Source organism: Lithobates pipiens, unplaced genomic scaffold, assembly GCF_037356315.1.
Source record: "Lithobates pipiens isolate NorthernLeopardFrog02 unplaced genomic scaffold, aLitPip1_a1.2 Scaffold_13, whole genome shotgun sequence".
Taxonomy (NCBI): Eukaryota; Metazoa; Chordata; class Amphibia; order Anura; family Ranidae; genus Lithobates; species Lithobates pipiens.
Genome location: NW_027507718.1, coordinates 496,176,075 through 496,194,252, shown reverse-complemented (window position 1 = coordinate 496,194,252; position 18,178 = coordinate 496,176,075). Strand labels below are relative to the sequence as shown.

Sequence of the window (18,178 nt, the reverse complement as noted above, 5' to 3'; positions counted from 1 at the left end):
CAGGTATTTAAACCATATTGTCTCAAAGGAAACAATAACATTAATTATGCATACACAATTATAACGCTTATTAGGAGCAGCAGATGAATATAACAATATATGTTGAGGAAAATATGATATATGACGACGGTTAATGAATGGTGGTGGGTAGGGATGATGGTGATGGTGATGATGATGAACTTATGATGATGATGATGATCATCATCATAATAAACAAGTATGAGGGTGAATCATATCTTTTGACTTAGAACTTCATACAAGACACAAATATTTTAAATGAAAATAATATCCCCTTGTACATGACAACAACATTTCTACCAGCCACATGATACATATGCACTACTGTCTCAGATTTGTAGTAGGTGCCCTGCTTTAAACCTGGAACATGTGAAGAGCTCTAATATAGAAAGCTATACGTGTATCAGTAAATGCTACATGAGAAATAGATGAAACTGAGCCCGATAATTAGGCGGTAAGGAAATAACTGCAGCTTGGCAAAGTAAATCATCTGTATTAAACCACTCTCCATTTCCCCTGAAGCACTTAAGTGTCCCATAAAGTCCAATGTCATCCCAATAAACATTTAGCAGAAATTCATTTTATCAGAGACAACAAAAATAAAGATACACAAAAATAAAAGATAGAAAATAATACAGCTACAATTTTAGCTCGGCTATAAAGCTAAAATTTATCAAGCAGCAGGGTGAATCCAATGTTATTTCAACAGACTTTTAGGCGTAGGATACTGTTGAGGTTTTTGAAGATTCTGTCAACTTTTATTGCCCTGAAGTCTGAAAGACTATGGTGGCTTATCAGTAAAGGAAGGCAATCAAGATTTTAATAAACTACCAAAAAAAAAAAATGCCTCCAAACTCTTTTTTTTTTGTCCTGTCCTTAACAGTGTCCCCATTATATAACTGCATTTTTTTTGTGATCTTGCAGCTGTTCTTTGTGCCCACGTTTTTATTGTATGCCTTAGTATGACTCTATTACTCCTATTCCTGGTTCTAAGGCTAGCCATAGATGTAAAGATGTCTCAGAGAATGATGAGGAGCATCTACCTACCTGTCCTCTGTAGCTCTGGGACCCACGGCTGTTTCTTGTGCAATTTGTTTGACAGACTAAAGGCAACCTACATAAAGTTAACCTCTTACTTCCTTTTACTTGTTAGGAAGAGGAAATGTATTGCTAGACACAATACAATCCAACAAAATGTAAAATCTCTGAGTATGGATGAGCAGAATGGTTTTGGAAGCAGTAGTTATCAATTTCATTAATTGAACTGCTTTGACAAAACAAAAAAAAAAAAACACTATTCCTTTTTTGTGTAGTTACTGTCTTATTTTTTTTAGATGTATTTAGGGTATTTTAGTTAATTTAGGCCGCGTACACACGGGCGGACTGTTCGCTCAACTTTGTCCGCTGAACAGTGTTTCAGCGGACAGTCCGCTCGTGTGTGGGGCTTCAGCGGACAGTTTCAGCGGACAGTTTGACGAACAAAGTTTTTCGGAAATTCCGAAAAACTGTCCGCTGAAACTTGGTTTGAGCGGATAGTCCGCCCGTGTGTAGGCCACTTTCGAAATGAGCAAACTGTTCCCGCTCGGAGGAAAGTCTGCTCATTTCGAGCGCGTCTCCAGGTAGGCGGGGCCAGCCACGGAGACGTCGTGGGCTCCGCCGCCTGGAATGTACTTAAAGGGGAACCCCAACGCCGAAAAAAATCGGCGTGGGGGTCCCCCCAAAGTCCACAACAGACCCTTGTCCGAGCACGCTACCCGGCCGGCCAGGAAAGGGGGGCGAGCGAGCGCGCCCCCCCTCCCGAGCCGTACCAGGCCGCGTGCCCTCAACATGCGGGGTGCCTTGGGGAAGGGGGGGCCGCGCGCCCCCCCCACCCCAAAGCACCTTGTCCCCATGTTGATGAGGACAAGGGCCTCTTCCCGACAACCCTGGCCGTTGGTTGTCGGGGTCTGCGGGCGGGGGGCTTATCGGAATCCGGGAGCCCCCTTTAATAAGGGGGCCCCCGGATACCGGCCCCCCACCCTATGTGAATGAGTATGGGGTACAATGTACCCCTACCCATTCACCTGTAAAATAAAAGTACCCAAAAAAAAAAACACAACACACGAGATAAAATATTTTATTGCACAGCTCCGGGGGTCTTCCGTCTTCGGGGGTCTTCTCGCCGGACTCCTCCGCTATCTTCTTGTAGCTCTTTTGCTAGCGGAGGTGTCCGGCTTTCTTTCTCCCCGCTGCCGGCCTCTTCTCCCGACTTCGGGGGTCTTGTCCCCCTCTTCGGTTCTTCTGCCGGGCCACCGCGCCTTCTTATAGCTCTTTTACAGGCGGTGGCCCGGTCTTCTGTCGCCGCCGCCTTCCGTTCTTCTGCCGGGCCACCGCGCCTTCTTATAGCTCTTTTACAGGCGGTGGCCCGGTCTTCTGTCGCCGCTGTCGCCTTCCGGTCGCCTTCCGTTCTTCTTCTTGTTCTTGTTCTTCTTCTTCTCCAGGAGATGTTGACACGTCGCTCTCTCCGGCCGGAATGCCAGAGCCGCGCTGTGCGGCCACTTATATAGTGACAATGGGGCGGTGTCACATGGTATATGTCACATGGGTTGGTCACATGGTGACCCCGCCCCCTTACAATGTCATAGTCCCCATGTGACATCAACCCATGTGACCAACCCATGTGACATATACCATGTGACACCGCCCCATTGTCACTATATAAGTGGCCGCACAGCGCGGCTCTGGCATTCCGGCCGGAGAGAGCGACGTGTCAACATCTCATTTCAAAAGTTGCGCAGACTTAGTACGACGAACAAAGTTTGCCGTATTTGTCCGCTCAAAAAGTGCCGTGTGTGGGCGTGTTCGTTCATTCAAAAGTTTGAGCGGACTGTTTGACGAACTTAGTTTCAGCAGACAGTCCCCGCGTGTGTACGCGGCCTTAGTGTTCTTCACATTGTGTATTTTTTCCCTTTTTATGTGTGTATTTAATCACTTTTTCACTGTGTACTTTAACCACCTCGCGCCCGCCCTATAGCCAAATGATGGGCGTAGAGCAGGCGCTTTCATCCGGGTGGCCGTCCCTGGACGTCCTAACGTTTACTTCCTCAATGCGCGCCGCCACGGGCACGCATCGCGGAAGTTCTGTGTCCGCCGTGTCCCCCGGGGACAGGCAAACACAGATTGCTGTAAACGGCCAATCACAGCGGCCGTCACATCGGCGTGTCCAATGGGAGATGATCTCATATGTAAACATATGAGATCATCTCTCAGCGCCGCTCTCCCTCCTCACACAGACAGAGTGTGAGAGGGGAGAGATGAACAGCTGCAGCGGCAGCCGTTCTGCTTTGCTTCGATAAAAAAAAAAAAGTAAAAAAAGTGCCATCCTCCCCCTGCAGTGCCATCCTCCCCAGTGCCATCCTCCCCCAGCAGTGCCATCCTCCCCAGTGCCATCCTGCCCCAGTGCCATCCACCCCAGTGCTACCTGCCCCCAGTGCCATCCACCCCAGTGCTACCTGCCCCCAGTGCTACCTGCCCCCAGTGCCACCTGCACCCAGTGCCACCTGTTGTCAGTGCCATTTGTCCCCAGTGCCATCTGTCATCAGTGCCACGTATAAGTGCCATCTGTCATCAGTGCCACGTGTCATCAGTGCCACATAGTGCCATCTGTCATCAGTGCCACGTATTAGTGCCATCTGTCATCAGTGCCACATATCAGTGCCATTTGTCATCAGTGCCACCTGCCAGTGTCACATGCCATCTGTTGTCAGTGTCACGTGTCATCAATGCCACTTATTAGTGCCATCTGTCATCAGTGTCACGCGTCATCGGTGCCATGTATTAGTGCCATCTGTCATCGTTGGCACGTATTAGTGCCACGTATTATTGCCATCTGTCATCAGTGCCACGTATTAGTGCCACGTGTCTTCAGTGCCACGTATTAGTGCCACGTGTCATCAGTGCCATGTATAAGTGCCACGTGTCATCAGTGCCACATATTAGTGCCATCTGTCATCAGTGCCACATATTAGGGCCATCTGTCATCAGTGCCACGTGTCATCAGTGCCACGTATAAGTGTCATCATTGCCATGTATCAGTGCCATCTGTCATCAGTGTCATGTGTCATTGTCCTGGTGCTTCAAAAGTGTAATAAATAGTCAATAAGTTAGATGTGTAATTTATGCTCCTAGAACACGTGATGGCGATCCCTGCATGTTGGGCCTCTCTATGTGGCCAGGCTGTGAAAAAGTCCCACACATGTGGTATTGTAATACTCAGGAGGAGTAGCAGAATTTTTTGGGGGGTGTCATTTGTGGTATACACGTGCCATGTGAGAGAAATAACCTATTACAATGACAATTTTGTGGAGAAAAAAAAAAGAAAAATCTTAATTTTGCAAAGAATTGTGGGAAAAAAATGACAACATCAAAAAGCTCACCATGCCTCTTACTAAATACCTTGGAATGTCTACTTTCCAAAAAGGGGTCATTTGGGGGATATTTGTACTTTCCTGACTTGTTCGGGTCACAAGAAGCGAGATAGGCCACCAGTACATCAGATGTGATCAATTTTGTGCGATTCGCACCACAGCTTGTAGACTCTCTAACTTTCACAAAGACCAAATAATATCCACTAATTTGGGTTATTTTTACCAAAGATATGTAGCAGTATAAATTGTGGCCAAAATTTATGAAGAAAAACTAATAATTTGCATAATTCTGTCACAGAAACAAAGAAATATGCGTTTTTTTTTTTTTAAATCGCTCTTTTTTCATTTATACCGTAAAAAATAAAAACCCCAGAGGTGATCAAATACCACCAAAAGAAAGCTCTATTTGTGGGAAAAAAAGGACAAAAAAATCATTTGGGTACAGTGTTGCATGACTGAGTAATTGTCATTCAAATTGTGAGAGCACCGAAAGCTGAAAATTGGTCTGGGCAGAAGGGTGTTTAAGTGCCCAGTAAGCAAGTGGTTAAATGCATTATTTTAATTGTTTTTGTTGTCTGTTTTACCATTTTGTGAAAAAATAAATAGAAAAAAATAATAATAATGAGGCTAATGAAGGCCATTTTTGCCACACCTGTTCTGCAGCTGCTCTGGTCCAGTCCACTGGTGACTGCTGTGTGTAGGAGACAACCGGCAAAGACTGTGCAATGTCTGGGAGGTTATGTCATCCTTAAGGCCCATACACACGATCAGACTTTTTGACAACAAACATGCAAATTAGCTGTTTTGGAGAGCAACATCCGACCGTGTGTACGCTTCATCGGACAGACCTTTTCGGTTTTCATTGGACTTTTAGCCCCATACACACTATCAGATTTTCTGCAGATTTTTGTCTTCAGATTTACCAAACATACAAATTGAAACTCCTAAGGTTTGACCTCATATTATATGGTTTTGGTAAATCTGAAGGAAAGTGTCAGCAGAAAAGCTGATAGTGTTTATGGGGCTTTTTGTTGGCTGTGCGAACGGACAAACTTTTTGACAACATAAGTCCAATGGAGCAAAGTCCGATCGTGCGTACACAAAACCATTGGACTTTTGTACAAAGTACAAACACGCATGCTCAGAACTAATGCAAAAGATCAGACAACAATACAGAAGTTGACCAAAAGTGGTGCTGGAGTAATTGAATGTCCTCTTTTGTAGTGTCATCAGTACGTTGAAACGTCACTACGTTTGTGTTTGTTGCCTAAAACGTTCCATTGTGTGTATGCAATACAAACTTACGGCCAACGCCCTTTGTACAAAAGTCCACAGGAAAGTTTGTACAAAGTTTGATCGTGTGTATGGGGCTTTAGATTTACTATGGGGCTTCCCATTGTTGACTGTCTCTCTTGCACACACCTACATACTGAAGCTGCCGCTGACAGCTCAGCAGCTGCAAAACAGGTAAGTATAGCGATTTTTAGAGTTAGTTTTTTTTTTTTTTTTCAAATTCCAGCTCCCCTATGTACCAATATAGCATTAATGTAATTCTTTTGCAAGAATGAAACAGCTTTCCATTTATTCTACACACGCTGACCTCACTCTTCCAATGGCTGTTTAACCACTTGCCGACCGCCTCACGCCGATGTACGTCGGCAGAATGGCACGGGCAGGCATAAGCACGTACATGTACGTGCTTTGCCTCCCGCGGGTCGGGGGCCCGATCGGGCCCCCGCCCGGTGCCTGCGGCGGTCGGTTTTCGTTCGGGAGCGATCCCGGACGAGGGGACGGCCATTCATTCATGGCCACCCCCTCGCGATCGCTCCCGACGAATGGAAATCCCCGGTGACATCACTTCCTCTCCTGTAATGTAAACACAGGAGAGGAAGTGATGTATTCTCTCCTCCGTGTCGGTATTTTTCGTTCCGACACGGAGGAGAGCGGATCAGTGAGTTGCACCAACACATCCCACACACAGTAGAACATGCCAGGCACACTCACACCCCCCCTTTACCCCCCGATCACCCCCCCAATTACCCCTGCCCCCCAGTCACAGTGACACCAATGTCATTTTTTTTTTTTTTTTTTTTTTTTTTGCATTGGTGTCATTTGTGACTGTAATAACTGTTAGGGCAGTTAGGGTTAGCCCCCTTTAGTTCTAATGTACCCCCCTAACCCCCCCAATAAAGGTTTAACCCCGTGATCACCCCCCGTCGCCAGTGTCACTAAGGCTGGGTTCACATTGCAGCGGTTTATGAGAACGAATGTGATTCGCACCGCACTGCAGTGCAAATCACATCCGATCTCTGTGCGATTCGAGTTCAGCCATTCGCCGCACCCGCCGCACCCGCCACACCCGCCGCACCCGCCGCAAATTCGCACGGGACCCTTTTTTTGGCCCGCAGCAGAATCGGATCGCATGGGTGTTCACACCATGCGATCCGAGTTTGCAGATCGCACTGCGATATGCGAACTGATCTGGGGGTGTCAGTAACATTTCACTGACACTCCCAGCAGTTCGCATAGGGCAGTGTGAACTGCCGCCGGGAGGCATGCGATGCGGGAACCCGCCGCGGATTCGCGGCGTTTCCGCATCGCTCCAGTGTGAACCCAGCCTAATAAGCGATCATTTTTCTGATCGCCGTATTAGTGTCACAGGTGACGCTAGTTAGGCAGGTAGGTATTTAGGTTCGCCGCAGCTTTTTATAGCGCTAGGGACCCCCATATACTACCGCATAAAGCCCCCTGATTGCCCCCTAGTTAACCCTTTCACCAGTGATCACCATATAACTGTTACAGGTGACGCTGGTTGGTTAGTTATTTTTTTATAGTTTCAGGGCACCCGCCATTTATTACCTAATAAAGGTTTAACCCCCTGATCACCCGGCAGGTGTCATTTGTGACTAATAACTGTTAGGGCAGTTAGGGTTAGCCCCCTTTAGTTCTAAGGTACCCCCCTAACCCCCCCAATAAAGGTTTAACCCCGTGATCACCCCCCGTCGCCAGTGTCACTAAGGCTGGGTTCACATTGCAGCGGTTTATGAGAACGGATGTGATTCGCACCGCACTGCAGTGCAAATCACATCCGATCTCTGTGCGATTCGAGTTCAGCTATACAGATAGTATGGCTGAATTCGTGTCGCACCCGCCGCACCCGCCGCAAACTCGCACGGGACCCTTTTTTTGGTCCGCAGCAGAATCGGATCGCATGGGTGTTCACACCATGCGATCCAAGTTTGCAGATCGCACTGCGATATGCGAACTGATCTGGGGGTGTCATTAACATTTCACTGACACTCCCAGCAGTTCGCATAGGGCAGTGTGAACTGCCGCCGGGAGGCATGCGATGCGGGAACCCGCCGCGCATTCGTGGCGTTCCCGCATCGCTCCAGTGTGAACCCAGCCTAATAAGCGATCGTTTTTCTGATCGCTGTATTAGTGTCACAGGTGACGCTAGTTAGGCAGGTAGGTATTTAGGTTCGCCGCAGCTTTTTATAGCGCCAGGGACCCCCATATACTACCGCATAAAGCCCCCTGATTGCCCCCTAGTTAACCCTTTCACCAGTGATCACCATATAACTGTTACAGGTGACGCTGGTTGGTTAGTTATTTTTTTATAGTTTCAGGGCACCCGCCATTTATTACCTAGTCTCACTAGTGTACCCCTAAATTTAGGGGTGTCTACTTTCTAAAATGGGGTCATTTGGGGGGGGGGGTTTGTGCCATCTTGGCATTTTATGGCCTTCAAAACTGTAACGCCCTTAGAAAGCCTGAAGGCGGTGCTTGGTTTTTGGGGCCCCGTACGCGGCTAGGCTCCCAAAAAGTCCCACATATGTGGTATCCCCGTACTCAGGAGAAGCAGCAGAATTTATTTTGGGGTGTCATTTCACATATGCCCATGGCATGCGTGAGCAATATATCATTTAGTGACAACTTTGTGAAAAAAAAAAAAAGTTTGTAATTTTCCCGCAACTTGTGGCAAAATATAAAATATTCCATGGACTCAACATGCCTCTCAGCAAATAGCTTGGGGTGTCTACTTTCTAAAATGGGGTCATTTGTGGGGGTTTTGTGCCATCTTGGCATTTTATGGCCTTCAAAACTGTAATAGGTAGTGAGAAGTGAACTCAAAAAATTACGCCCTTAGAAAGCCTGAAGGCGGTGCTTGGTTTTCGGGGCCCCGTACGCGGCTAGGCTCCCAAAAAGTCCCACATATGTGGTATCCCCGTACTCAGGAGAAGCAGCAGAATTTATTTTGGGGTGTCATTTCACATATGCCCATGGCATGCATGAGCAATATATCATTTAGTGACAACTTTGTGAAAAAAAAAAAAAAAAAAAAAAAGTTTGTAATTTTCCCGCAACTTGTGGCAAAATATAAAATATTCCATGGACTCAACATGCCTCTCAGCAAATAGCTTGGGGTGTCTACTTTCTAAAATGGGGTCATTTGTGGGGGTTTTGTGCCATCTTGGCATTTTATGGCCTTCAAAACTGTAATAGGTAGTGAGGCGTGAAATCAAAAATTTACGCCCTTAGAAAGCCTGAAGGCGGTGCTTGGTTTTCGGGGCCCTGTACGCGGCTAGGCTCCCAAAAAGTCCCACATATGTGGTATCCCCGTACTCAGGAGAAGCAGCAGAATTTATTTTGGGGTGTCATTTCACATACGCCCATAGCATGTGTGAGCAATATATCATTTAGTGACAACTTTGTGTAAAAAAAAAAAAAAAATTTTTTTTTTGTCATTATTCAATCGCTTGAGGCAAAAAAATAAAATATTCAATGGGCTCAACATGCCTCTTATCAATTTCCTTAGGGGGTCTACTTTCCAAAATGGGGTCATTTGGGGGGGTTTTGTACTGCCCTGTCATTTTAGCACCTCAAGAAATGAGATAGACAGTCGTAAACTAAAAGCTGCGTAAATTCCAGAAAACGTACCTTAGTTTGTAGATGTGACAACTTTTGCGCAAACCAATAAATATACAATTATTGACTTTTTTTTTACCAAAGACATGTGGCTGAATACATTTTGGCCTAAATGTATGACTAAAATTGAGTTTATTGGATTTTTCTAATAACAAAAAGTAGAAAATATCATTTTTTTTCAAAATTTGCGGTCTTTTTACGTTTATATCGCAAAAAATAAAAATCGCAGAGGCAATCAAATACCATCAAAAGAAAGCTCTATTTGTGGGAAGAAAAGGACGCAAATTTTGTTTGGGTACAACATTGCATGACCGCGCAATTACCAGTTAAAGCAGCGCAGTGCCAAAGTGTAAAAAGACCTCTGGTCATTTACCAGCAAAATGGTCCGGTCTGAAAGTGGTTAAAAACACTTCTTCATTACTTCTGCCTTACTTCCTAAATAGACTTTAGGTCATGACCAGTGGTGGCCCTTCCATAAGGGGCACAGGGGTGCCAACCCCTTAATCCATGCACCCAGCCCATAATCTACATGCAGGACATTGGACGCATGGATTCCAATAGTTTTTTGTTTTTTTTTGCAGTACATGATTACAGGGCACTTAGAGGGCACTGCGCCCTGAGCCCACCCAGTTGTGTGACAATAGCAAATTAATATTCGCTATTGTCTTCCTGCTTCTCCTCCCGGCCAATCAGGAAGCGGGTCTTGTATCATGACCTAAAGTCTGTTCAGGAAGTAAGGCAGAAGTAATGGAACACTGTTTTTAAACAGCCATTGGAAGAGTGAGGTAAGCGTTTGTAGAATAAATGGAAAGCTGTTTTATTTTTGCAAAAGAAGCACAGTAATGCTATATTGGTAGATAGGGGAGCTGGATTTTAGAAAAGAAAAAAAAAAGTGAACCAAAAATTAACTTTAAAAGTGTTTGTTAACCCAAAAAATATCTGATCCTGTTCGCTTAAGGCAGATTAAACAGCAAAGTGCTTGTGCTGTGTAGTCTAACCCCCTCTGAACTGTAAAAAAAACCTGGCTGATCCTGTAACTTCCTGAGTCCCACTCTCTGTGCTGACCAAGATAATCAGGGCTGCTGAGCCCTGACCACTGTGGTCAGCATACGTCCCTCCATCATCTGCAGCTGTCCTCTCTGCTTTCCTCCTCATCCCCTCCTCACTGACTGTCAGCTCTGTGTTCTGTGTTGCTGTCTCCGCCCCCCCCCCCCCCATCTCCGTCGCTATTAGTGCAAGTAAAAACTGCCAGCCCCTCCACACGTTGTAATTTCTTTCTAAAAATTAGGATTGTAAATACATTTTTAGAGCTATCTTCAGGCCGGTCATGTGACTCACAGGCACTTTACATCTCCGAGAGAGGGCTTCTGTGGGAAGGGATGAGCGGCCACCTGATTCCCCCTGGCTCCTGTCAGAGGGAGATCTCGGCCCCTCCTGCAGAAGCCATGTATTGGAGCTGTAAAGAGGTCGCAAGTCATGTGACCGGCCTGAAGATCACCGTAAAAAAATATTTACAATCCTTGTTTTTAGAAAAGACTTACACAGTGTGGTATACCTGCCTAATATAATAGAGGGGCTGTCAGTAAGCTGTCATGTTGAGTTAACAAACACTTTAAGGCCCATTGCACATTTAAAAATCATCAAACATCAAAATTGGCCCTCATTGGCCTCATTATTTTATTTTATTATTTTGTCATGGAACGATAATGAGGGACAATTTGTTGCTACGGGAAAAGACCAAGATAGCTGAATGGGGATTCCATAACCCTCAGGAGATAATTATGTGCCGTTGCACCGGTAAAAACCATCAAACACCACCTTTAAAAGTGACTCCCCTTTCCCTTCCCTTTTTGTATTTCATCCCCTCTTACTGTAACTGCTATACAGTACCTACTACAGCAATCTCAGGGCAAGCAGTGATCAATTTCCCTTGGTAGCACCTCTGGGGCAAAGGGGTAGTGAATGCCAAGAGGCCAAGATTTCCACTTGAACAGAGATTACTGGAGTGGGTTCTGCCTAACAGGTAAGAGGAAATTAAAAACAAAAGTGTGTGTGTGTATGGGGGGGGGGGCATATAGTTACATTTAAAGGTTGTGTTTGATGGTTTTTAAGGGTTCAATGGGCCATAATTGGGGGCCCATTGAAAGGGCTATGAAACCATTCAGCTCTCTTGAAGCCAATAAAGGCCCATTGCACCCTTAAAAACCATTAAACACCAACTTAAAAAAATAAATTCATCCACTCCCATAACTCCTTCCCCTCACACCCTTTCATCTCCTCTTACCTGTTGGACAGACCCCACTCCAGTAATCTCCATTCAAGTGTAAATCACTGTCTCTTGGCCATTCCACCCCCCAGGTGCTACCAAGGGTGAGTGTTTAATGGTTTTTATGGGTGCAATTGGCCTTAATTGGCTCCTGAGAATTATGAAGCCTCCATTCAGTCCTCCTGGTTCAGGACCATCTGGCAAGTTCTATTGACAACCACAAGAACATCAACGAGCCCAGTCACTGCCCAAGGCATACTGACTGCACCAAAATTGTGAGTTGCCACTTTTTTTTAAACAAAATTAATTTAACTATTTTATTTCACAAGGCCAGTATGCTCTTGTACTTCTTCTAATGTTTTAGTACATGGTTAACCTTCTTTGTTATGGAGCTGTTAAATCAAATGCATCCAAAGAAAAACATTTCCTATTTGTATAAAACTGCTACAAACCTTTTTTCCCTGCCCTCTAAAGACATTTGTTATATACTCCTGTGTGATTTTTTTTCTACACATTTTTTTGTATTCTTATTATTTCTTGGTGAACAACCAGAGAAAGAAAATCTTCCAACAAAATCTAAACTCACTGAGTAGGACTGTAACATTATCCACCATGAAATTTCGACTTTTTTGTTTTCCATGAATACTTTTCAGAAAGTCAATATTGCTGAAAGTGTAAATGATTTTTCTTTCACACGCTCTGCTATTATGTACTGCTATATACTGTTTTACCAGAATTTGAACAGACTATAAAGTATAGACTTTGAAGCTCACCTGTCTCCGCAAGTCTCGTGTCTTCTTGGTCATCTTATCGATGGCAATGTTCAGCGGGTCACCTTTTTCTTTTCTTCCAGTCTAAAGGAAACAAGGAAATACTTTTAGCTTACACTACATACACTGAATTACCAAACTGCATATCAGTTAAAAGAAATGTATGCTTTCATTGTGTTGAGGGACAGTTCAAATGAACAGATCTAGACAGAAGTAGGACACATCATGGCTGACATGTTTGTAAGGGTGCAAGTTTCAGGTCTGCCATGTGGATCATTGATTCATTACCTAGTGAGCCACTGAACTGGAGTAATGCAAACAATGGCACCTAACCCATACCCCTGCCCTGCACGCCTTTTCTGAGTCGATAACCTACTTGGAGATGAAGCCAGGGGTCAGATTGACGGCACTGGAAAACAGGCTATTTGTAATGTATTGGGGATGTGCTATAAGCGTGCACAGGTTCACTTTAGGGTGAAGCTAAAATCTTTGTTTTTATGAATCCCTCTATAAGATAGGTTAACTACCTGTTAATCCTATCTCTTATTTTTGCAATTTCTGTAACAAGGTGACAATACTTCAGTTGAAAATTAAATGAACGGTCCACACACTGTGATGTCAGTGATGTGAAAATCTATTTTATTCCAGAAACAAAGGTTCACAGCATGTCTCCCCACCTGTCCACCTTGTACTCGCGTTTCACCCAAAAAAGGGCTTATTCATGAAGACTGGGTGAAACACATCGAAGTATGAGTAGGACAAGTGGGAAACCATGCTGCAAACCATCATTGCTGGAATTAAATTGCTTTTTTAATCAGTGACTCCATCACCACTTATTTCCTTTTGAAAGTTGGTCCATGTACTGAGGATGCACTCTCAGGTAGGCTCCTTAAAGCAGCCAGAGGATCAAAAAGTGTGGAGCGTTTGGAGCACTGTGGTTTACTGATTATGCTACTAAAGCCCCATACACACGATCAGAAATTCTACCAGCAAAAGTTGGACGTGAGCTTTTGGTCAGAAATTCAGACCGGGTGTATGCCCCATCAGACTTTGCTGGCAGAATTCCAGCCAGTAAAAGATTGAGAGCAGGTTCTCTATTTTTCGGTCGGAAAAAATTCCGATCGGAAATTCTGATCGTCTGTACAAAATCCGACGTGCAAAATTCCTACACGTGCTCGGAAACAATTTGACGCATGCTAGGAAGCATTGAACTTAATTTTCTAGGGCTCGTCGTAGTGTTGTACATCACCGCATTCTTAACTTTAGTTAAAAACTTCAGTTTTTTCTGACGGAAAATCCGCTCATGTGTACGGGGCATAAGGCCGCGTACACACGGGCGGATTGTCTGCCCAACTAAGTTCGTCAGACAATCCGACAGACAGTCCGTTCAACTTTTGAATGAACGGACTTGACCACACACGATGAACAGACAGTCCGCTGAAAGCTTGCGCAATGACGTGTACAGCACGTACGACGGGACTAGAAATACGACGTCCAATACACTGCAATACAACCTTCGGCGTGTAAATCCTTTCTGAGCATGCGCCATACTTAGTCCGTCCAACTTGCCTACACACGAGCGGACTGTCCGCTGAAACCAAGTTTGGACGGCCAAAATTACGGAAATTCCGAAAGATTTAGTCCGTCAGACTGTCCGCTGAAAAAGTCCGCTGAAGCCCACACACGAGCGGATTGTCCGCTGAAACACGGTTCAGCGGACTAAGTTGGGCAGACAGTCCGCCCGTGTGTACGCGGCCTAAGGCTTCATGTACACATAGTGTATTATGACCGCAGCCTCAGGAAAACACAAAACGCTGTGATTTTACTGCAATTTTGCCACATTTTGCGGGCAACGCTCAAAGCGTTCCTATCCTGGACACAATTCTTCCATGTCCAGGAGAGGGAGCTTGAAGCTCCATTAACCACAGCAGCTTCTAAACGATGCTAAAAGCCTATGTGTACATGGACACATATACTTTTATGGAGTTGAGTTTAGGAGCTTTGATTAAAAAAACGCCAAAAGCTCCTAAACTCAAGTTTAGGAGCTGTGGTGTGCATGAAGCCTAAGGGTGACAATCTTGTTTGAAAACAGAAGAATCAGTACTATTACCCATACAACATACTGATAGTAAAGCTCCCGGGTGCTCAATCCACAGTCATTTAGATGAGTAGATAATGCAGCGAGATGATCCACATACCAGTTGTTGCTCTTAAAAAATCTTCACTTTTATTCAAAAACCACAGTGTGCTAAAGCAGTTGACGCGTTTCAGCCTATGAGGCCTTAGTCATAACTACATTTAAACACAAAACTTTGAAATAAATACTAGCTCTAACAAATCACAGGCTCCAGTCATTAATTGTCCTAATTGATTGCAAACAATTGACAGAAGGGAAAATCAGCTGTAATGCATACTAGGGATACCATGTGTGTGCCACGAGTGTTCACAGACTTCATAATAATGAAATATGAAGAAATAAAATCGAAAACAAATGACAAAAGATAAAAATTGCTGAGAAGGATAAAATACATATATAAAGAGACAGACAGAAAAAATATAATAACATTAATAATAATAGTAATAAAAGCTGACCATAGGAAGTACCCCGACGGAATGTGTCCTATCCGACCGTTTTGTCGGATATTCCGACTGTGTGTGGTCTGCATCGGACTGTTTCCGTCTGAATATCCGACGGACCAAGTTTTCCAACTTGCCGGTAAAATTTTCCGACAAAATGCGACATACTCCGATCATGTGTAGCCTACTCCGACGGACAAAGTGCCACGCATGCTCAGATCAAATTCCTAGACCAACGCTATTGGCTACTAGCCTGAACGTAGTCCCGTCATAACGAAATAACGTCATCACCTTATATACAATCTGATTTTCCGACAACTTAGTCCAACCGTGTGTATGCAACATCACTTCCGGACCTCTTCCGGAATGAATCCGTCGGAATTACTTCGACGGATTTGGTTGTCGGAATCTCCGACTGTGTGTACAAGGGCTAAGAAGTGCAGAAAGTTCTCACAGCTGGAAAAAAAAATCCAGGCAGCCTGCCAAGTTTTATTACAACACACGAATAAGTAGAAACAAAGTATCTTTTCGTTCTTTTATCAAAGGAAAGAACTCCGGCGTGTAGATGAGGGAAGTTTAACCATTTAAAGACCAAACCTTTTCTGACATTTGTCGCTTACAAATAAAAATCATAATTTTCTGCTAGAAAATTACTTGTAGCACACAAACATGATATATATATATATATATATATATATATATATATATATATATATATATATATATATATATATATTTTAGCAGAGACCCTAGAGAATAAAATGGTGGTTGTTGAAATATTTTATGTCACATCATATTTGCGCAGCTGTTTTTCAAACGTAATTAAAAAAACAAAACACTTTAATTAATTTAAAAAAAAACAACGAAACAGTAAAGTTTTTATTTGTATAATGTGAAAGAAGATGTTAAACCGTGATGTTAAATCATGAGAGAATTGTGATCTTTATTCTAAGCAAAATCGTGCTTCTCATTTTAGTCATAATCGTGCAGCTCTACCATAGATATCAAAATTCGATATCTAGCGGGTTTTAAGTAAAAATATTATCATAGTTTCCAAGCTTTATGCTGCACTCCTAAAGTAGCCTTTAAAATACCACAATTCCACTCTTGTAATCATCTTCTTAAAAGATAAAAGCTAGACTAATCCAAATGACCCGAAAAACCGAGGTCCACAACCATCTCTTCCTCTGCTTTCACAAAACCCAAAAAGCTTTTTTGAAAGAGAAGTATAAAAACTATTTTCCGTTTATCCACACTCAAGTGTATTTCACAACATGAAAAACATTGCGTTCAATTTTATGCACTACAGTCTCTTGTTTAAACCAAATAAATAAAAAAAAGATGATGTATAAAACACTTGCGGCGCCTTGAAGCTCAGACAATGGCTCTGTTGTGTTTCGGTTTTCTAAAGAGGTATTCAAAACGACTGGATGCTCCTGGCGCTTAGAAATCTTTTTGCTTATTCTATATAATACTCCTAATGCATGTGTCAGCATGTTGGAATTCAGCTCAATTAATAACGCAATTTCAGACAGAAATATGGCTTTATTAAAACCCCTTTCTTGGTGAAAATGTTATTAATACTGTATATCCAAAAGAAATTGTGTGTGTTGAAAACTAGAAGGACAATACCTCTAAAATGCAATAAAGTAAAAAAAAGTAAAGTAAAAGGAGGAAGAGTAAAAATGGTTTTGTATACCCCCCCATGTTTTATATATGTGTGTATATATATATATATATATATATATATATATATATATATATATATATATATATTGTAGGAAATGCTTTAAAGTGATTGTAAAGTCTATTTTTTTTTCTATTAACAACCATGTCATACCTACCTGCCAGCAGCCCAGATCCTCTTCTTCTTGGGTCCCTCTTTGCTGCTCCTGACCCCTCCCTTCTGTCGAGTGCCCCCACTGCAAGCAGCTTACTATGGGGGCACCTGAGCTGCAGCTCTGTGTGTCCATTTAGACACAGCCCTGTGGTTTGGCCCCACCCCCTCTCTCTCTCCTGCATGGCTAACTGACTTTGACCTACTGCAGCAGGAGCCAGTGGTGCCGCTGCTTTGTCTCAGCCAATCCGGAGGGAGAGTCCCAGATGGCCGAGAGACCCATGGACATTGCTGGAAAGAGATAGGGCTCAGGTAAGTATTAGGAGGGCTGGTACACACAGAAGGCTTTGTATCTTAATGCATAGAATGCATTAAGACAGAAAAACCTTCTGCCTTTACAACCCCTTTAAGTGATCTTTTTTCTCTCAGGCTGCAGTGCTCTGTGCTGGCTGAGCTGAGAAACATTCCCCACACCCCTCAGCACAACTGTCTTAACATAGGCTTATATTACAGAAAACAGTAAGGGACATTGCTGACCAGTATTGTCACATCACAGAGAGTAGCAGGTCTTAAGCCATGTACACACGACCGGACTTTCTGGGAGACTAGGTCCGACGGTCTTCCCGACCGACTTTCGGCTGACTTTTTGAACGAACGGACTTGGTCACACACAATCACAACAAAGTCCGACAGACTCGAACGTGATGACGTACGACCGGACTAGAATAAGGAAGTTCATAGACAATAGCCAATAGCTACCCTAGCGTTGGTTTTCGTCCATCGGACTAGCCTACAGACAAACTGATTTTTGGACCGGACTCAAGTCCGTCGGAAAGATTTGAAACATGTTCTAAATCTAAAGTCCGTCTGATTTTTCAACAGCAAAGGTTCCGATGAAGCCCACACACAGTCAAATTGTCAGACGGAATCGTTCCGTCCGACTTTTTTTTTTCCGTTCGACTTTTTTCGGCCTTGAGAAAACGGCATTAGGCTGGTCTTACACTTGTAGAAATTTGTTCACATTTTTGACAAGGTGTGGGAACTTCTTTTCATGTGTTCTTGGCCCTATAGACTTCAATGGGAACATGTGAAAATCACATGAAAAACACTTAGACGTACGCTTTTGGGGCATTTTTGGCAGAGTTTTGCATTTAACCCCCAGTTTCCTCCTTCTAAAAAAAAAAAAAAAATGCATGAAGCATGAAAATACATCAACAACTAAAAATACATGATTATCAGCACCAGTGTGAACCTAGGCCAGGTTTTCTCAATATTTTTACAGTCAAGCCACCCTTTAAAATTACATACAGTCTCGAGGCACCCCAAACTAAACTAATATTTTTATATATCATTCAAGATTAGAGGTGAAATATTC

General features: G+C 43.7%; 1 protein-coding gene across 2 annotated transcripts in view; it reads right to left on the bottom strand.

Moving 5' to 3' along the window:
• CTNNA2 (catenin alpha 2) overlaps positions 1 to 12,467 on the bottom strand; it is an 877,929-nt gene extending 865,462 nt beyond the window's left edge. For both annotated transcript variants that reach the window (XM_077478018.1, XM_077478019.1), the window contains exon 1: positions 12,393 to 12,467. In XM_077478018.1, the coding sequence (XP_077334144.1) occupies positions 12,393 to 12,425 (33 nt within the window). In that variant the 5' untranslated portion in view covers positions 12,426 to 12,467. The remainder of the gene's footprint in view (positions 1 to 12,392) is intronic.
• Positions 12,468 to 18,178: the final 5,711 nt, after the last annotated feature.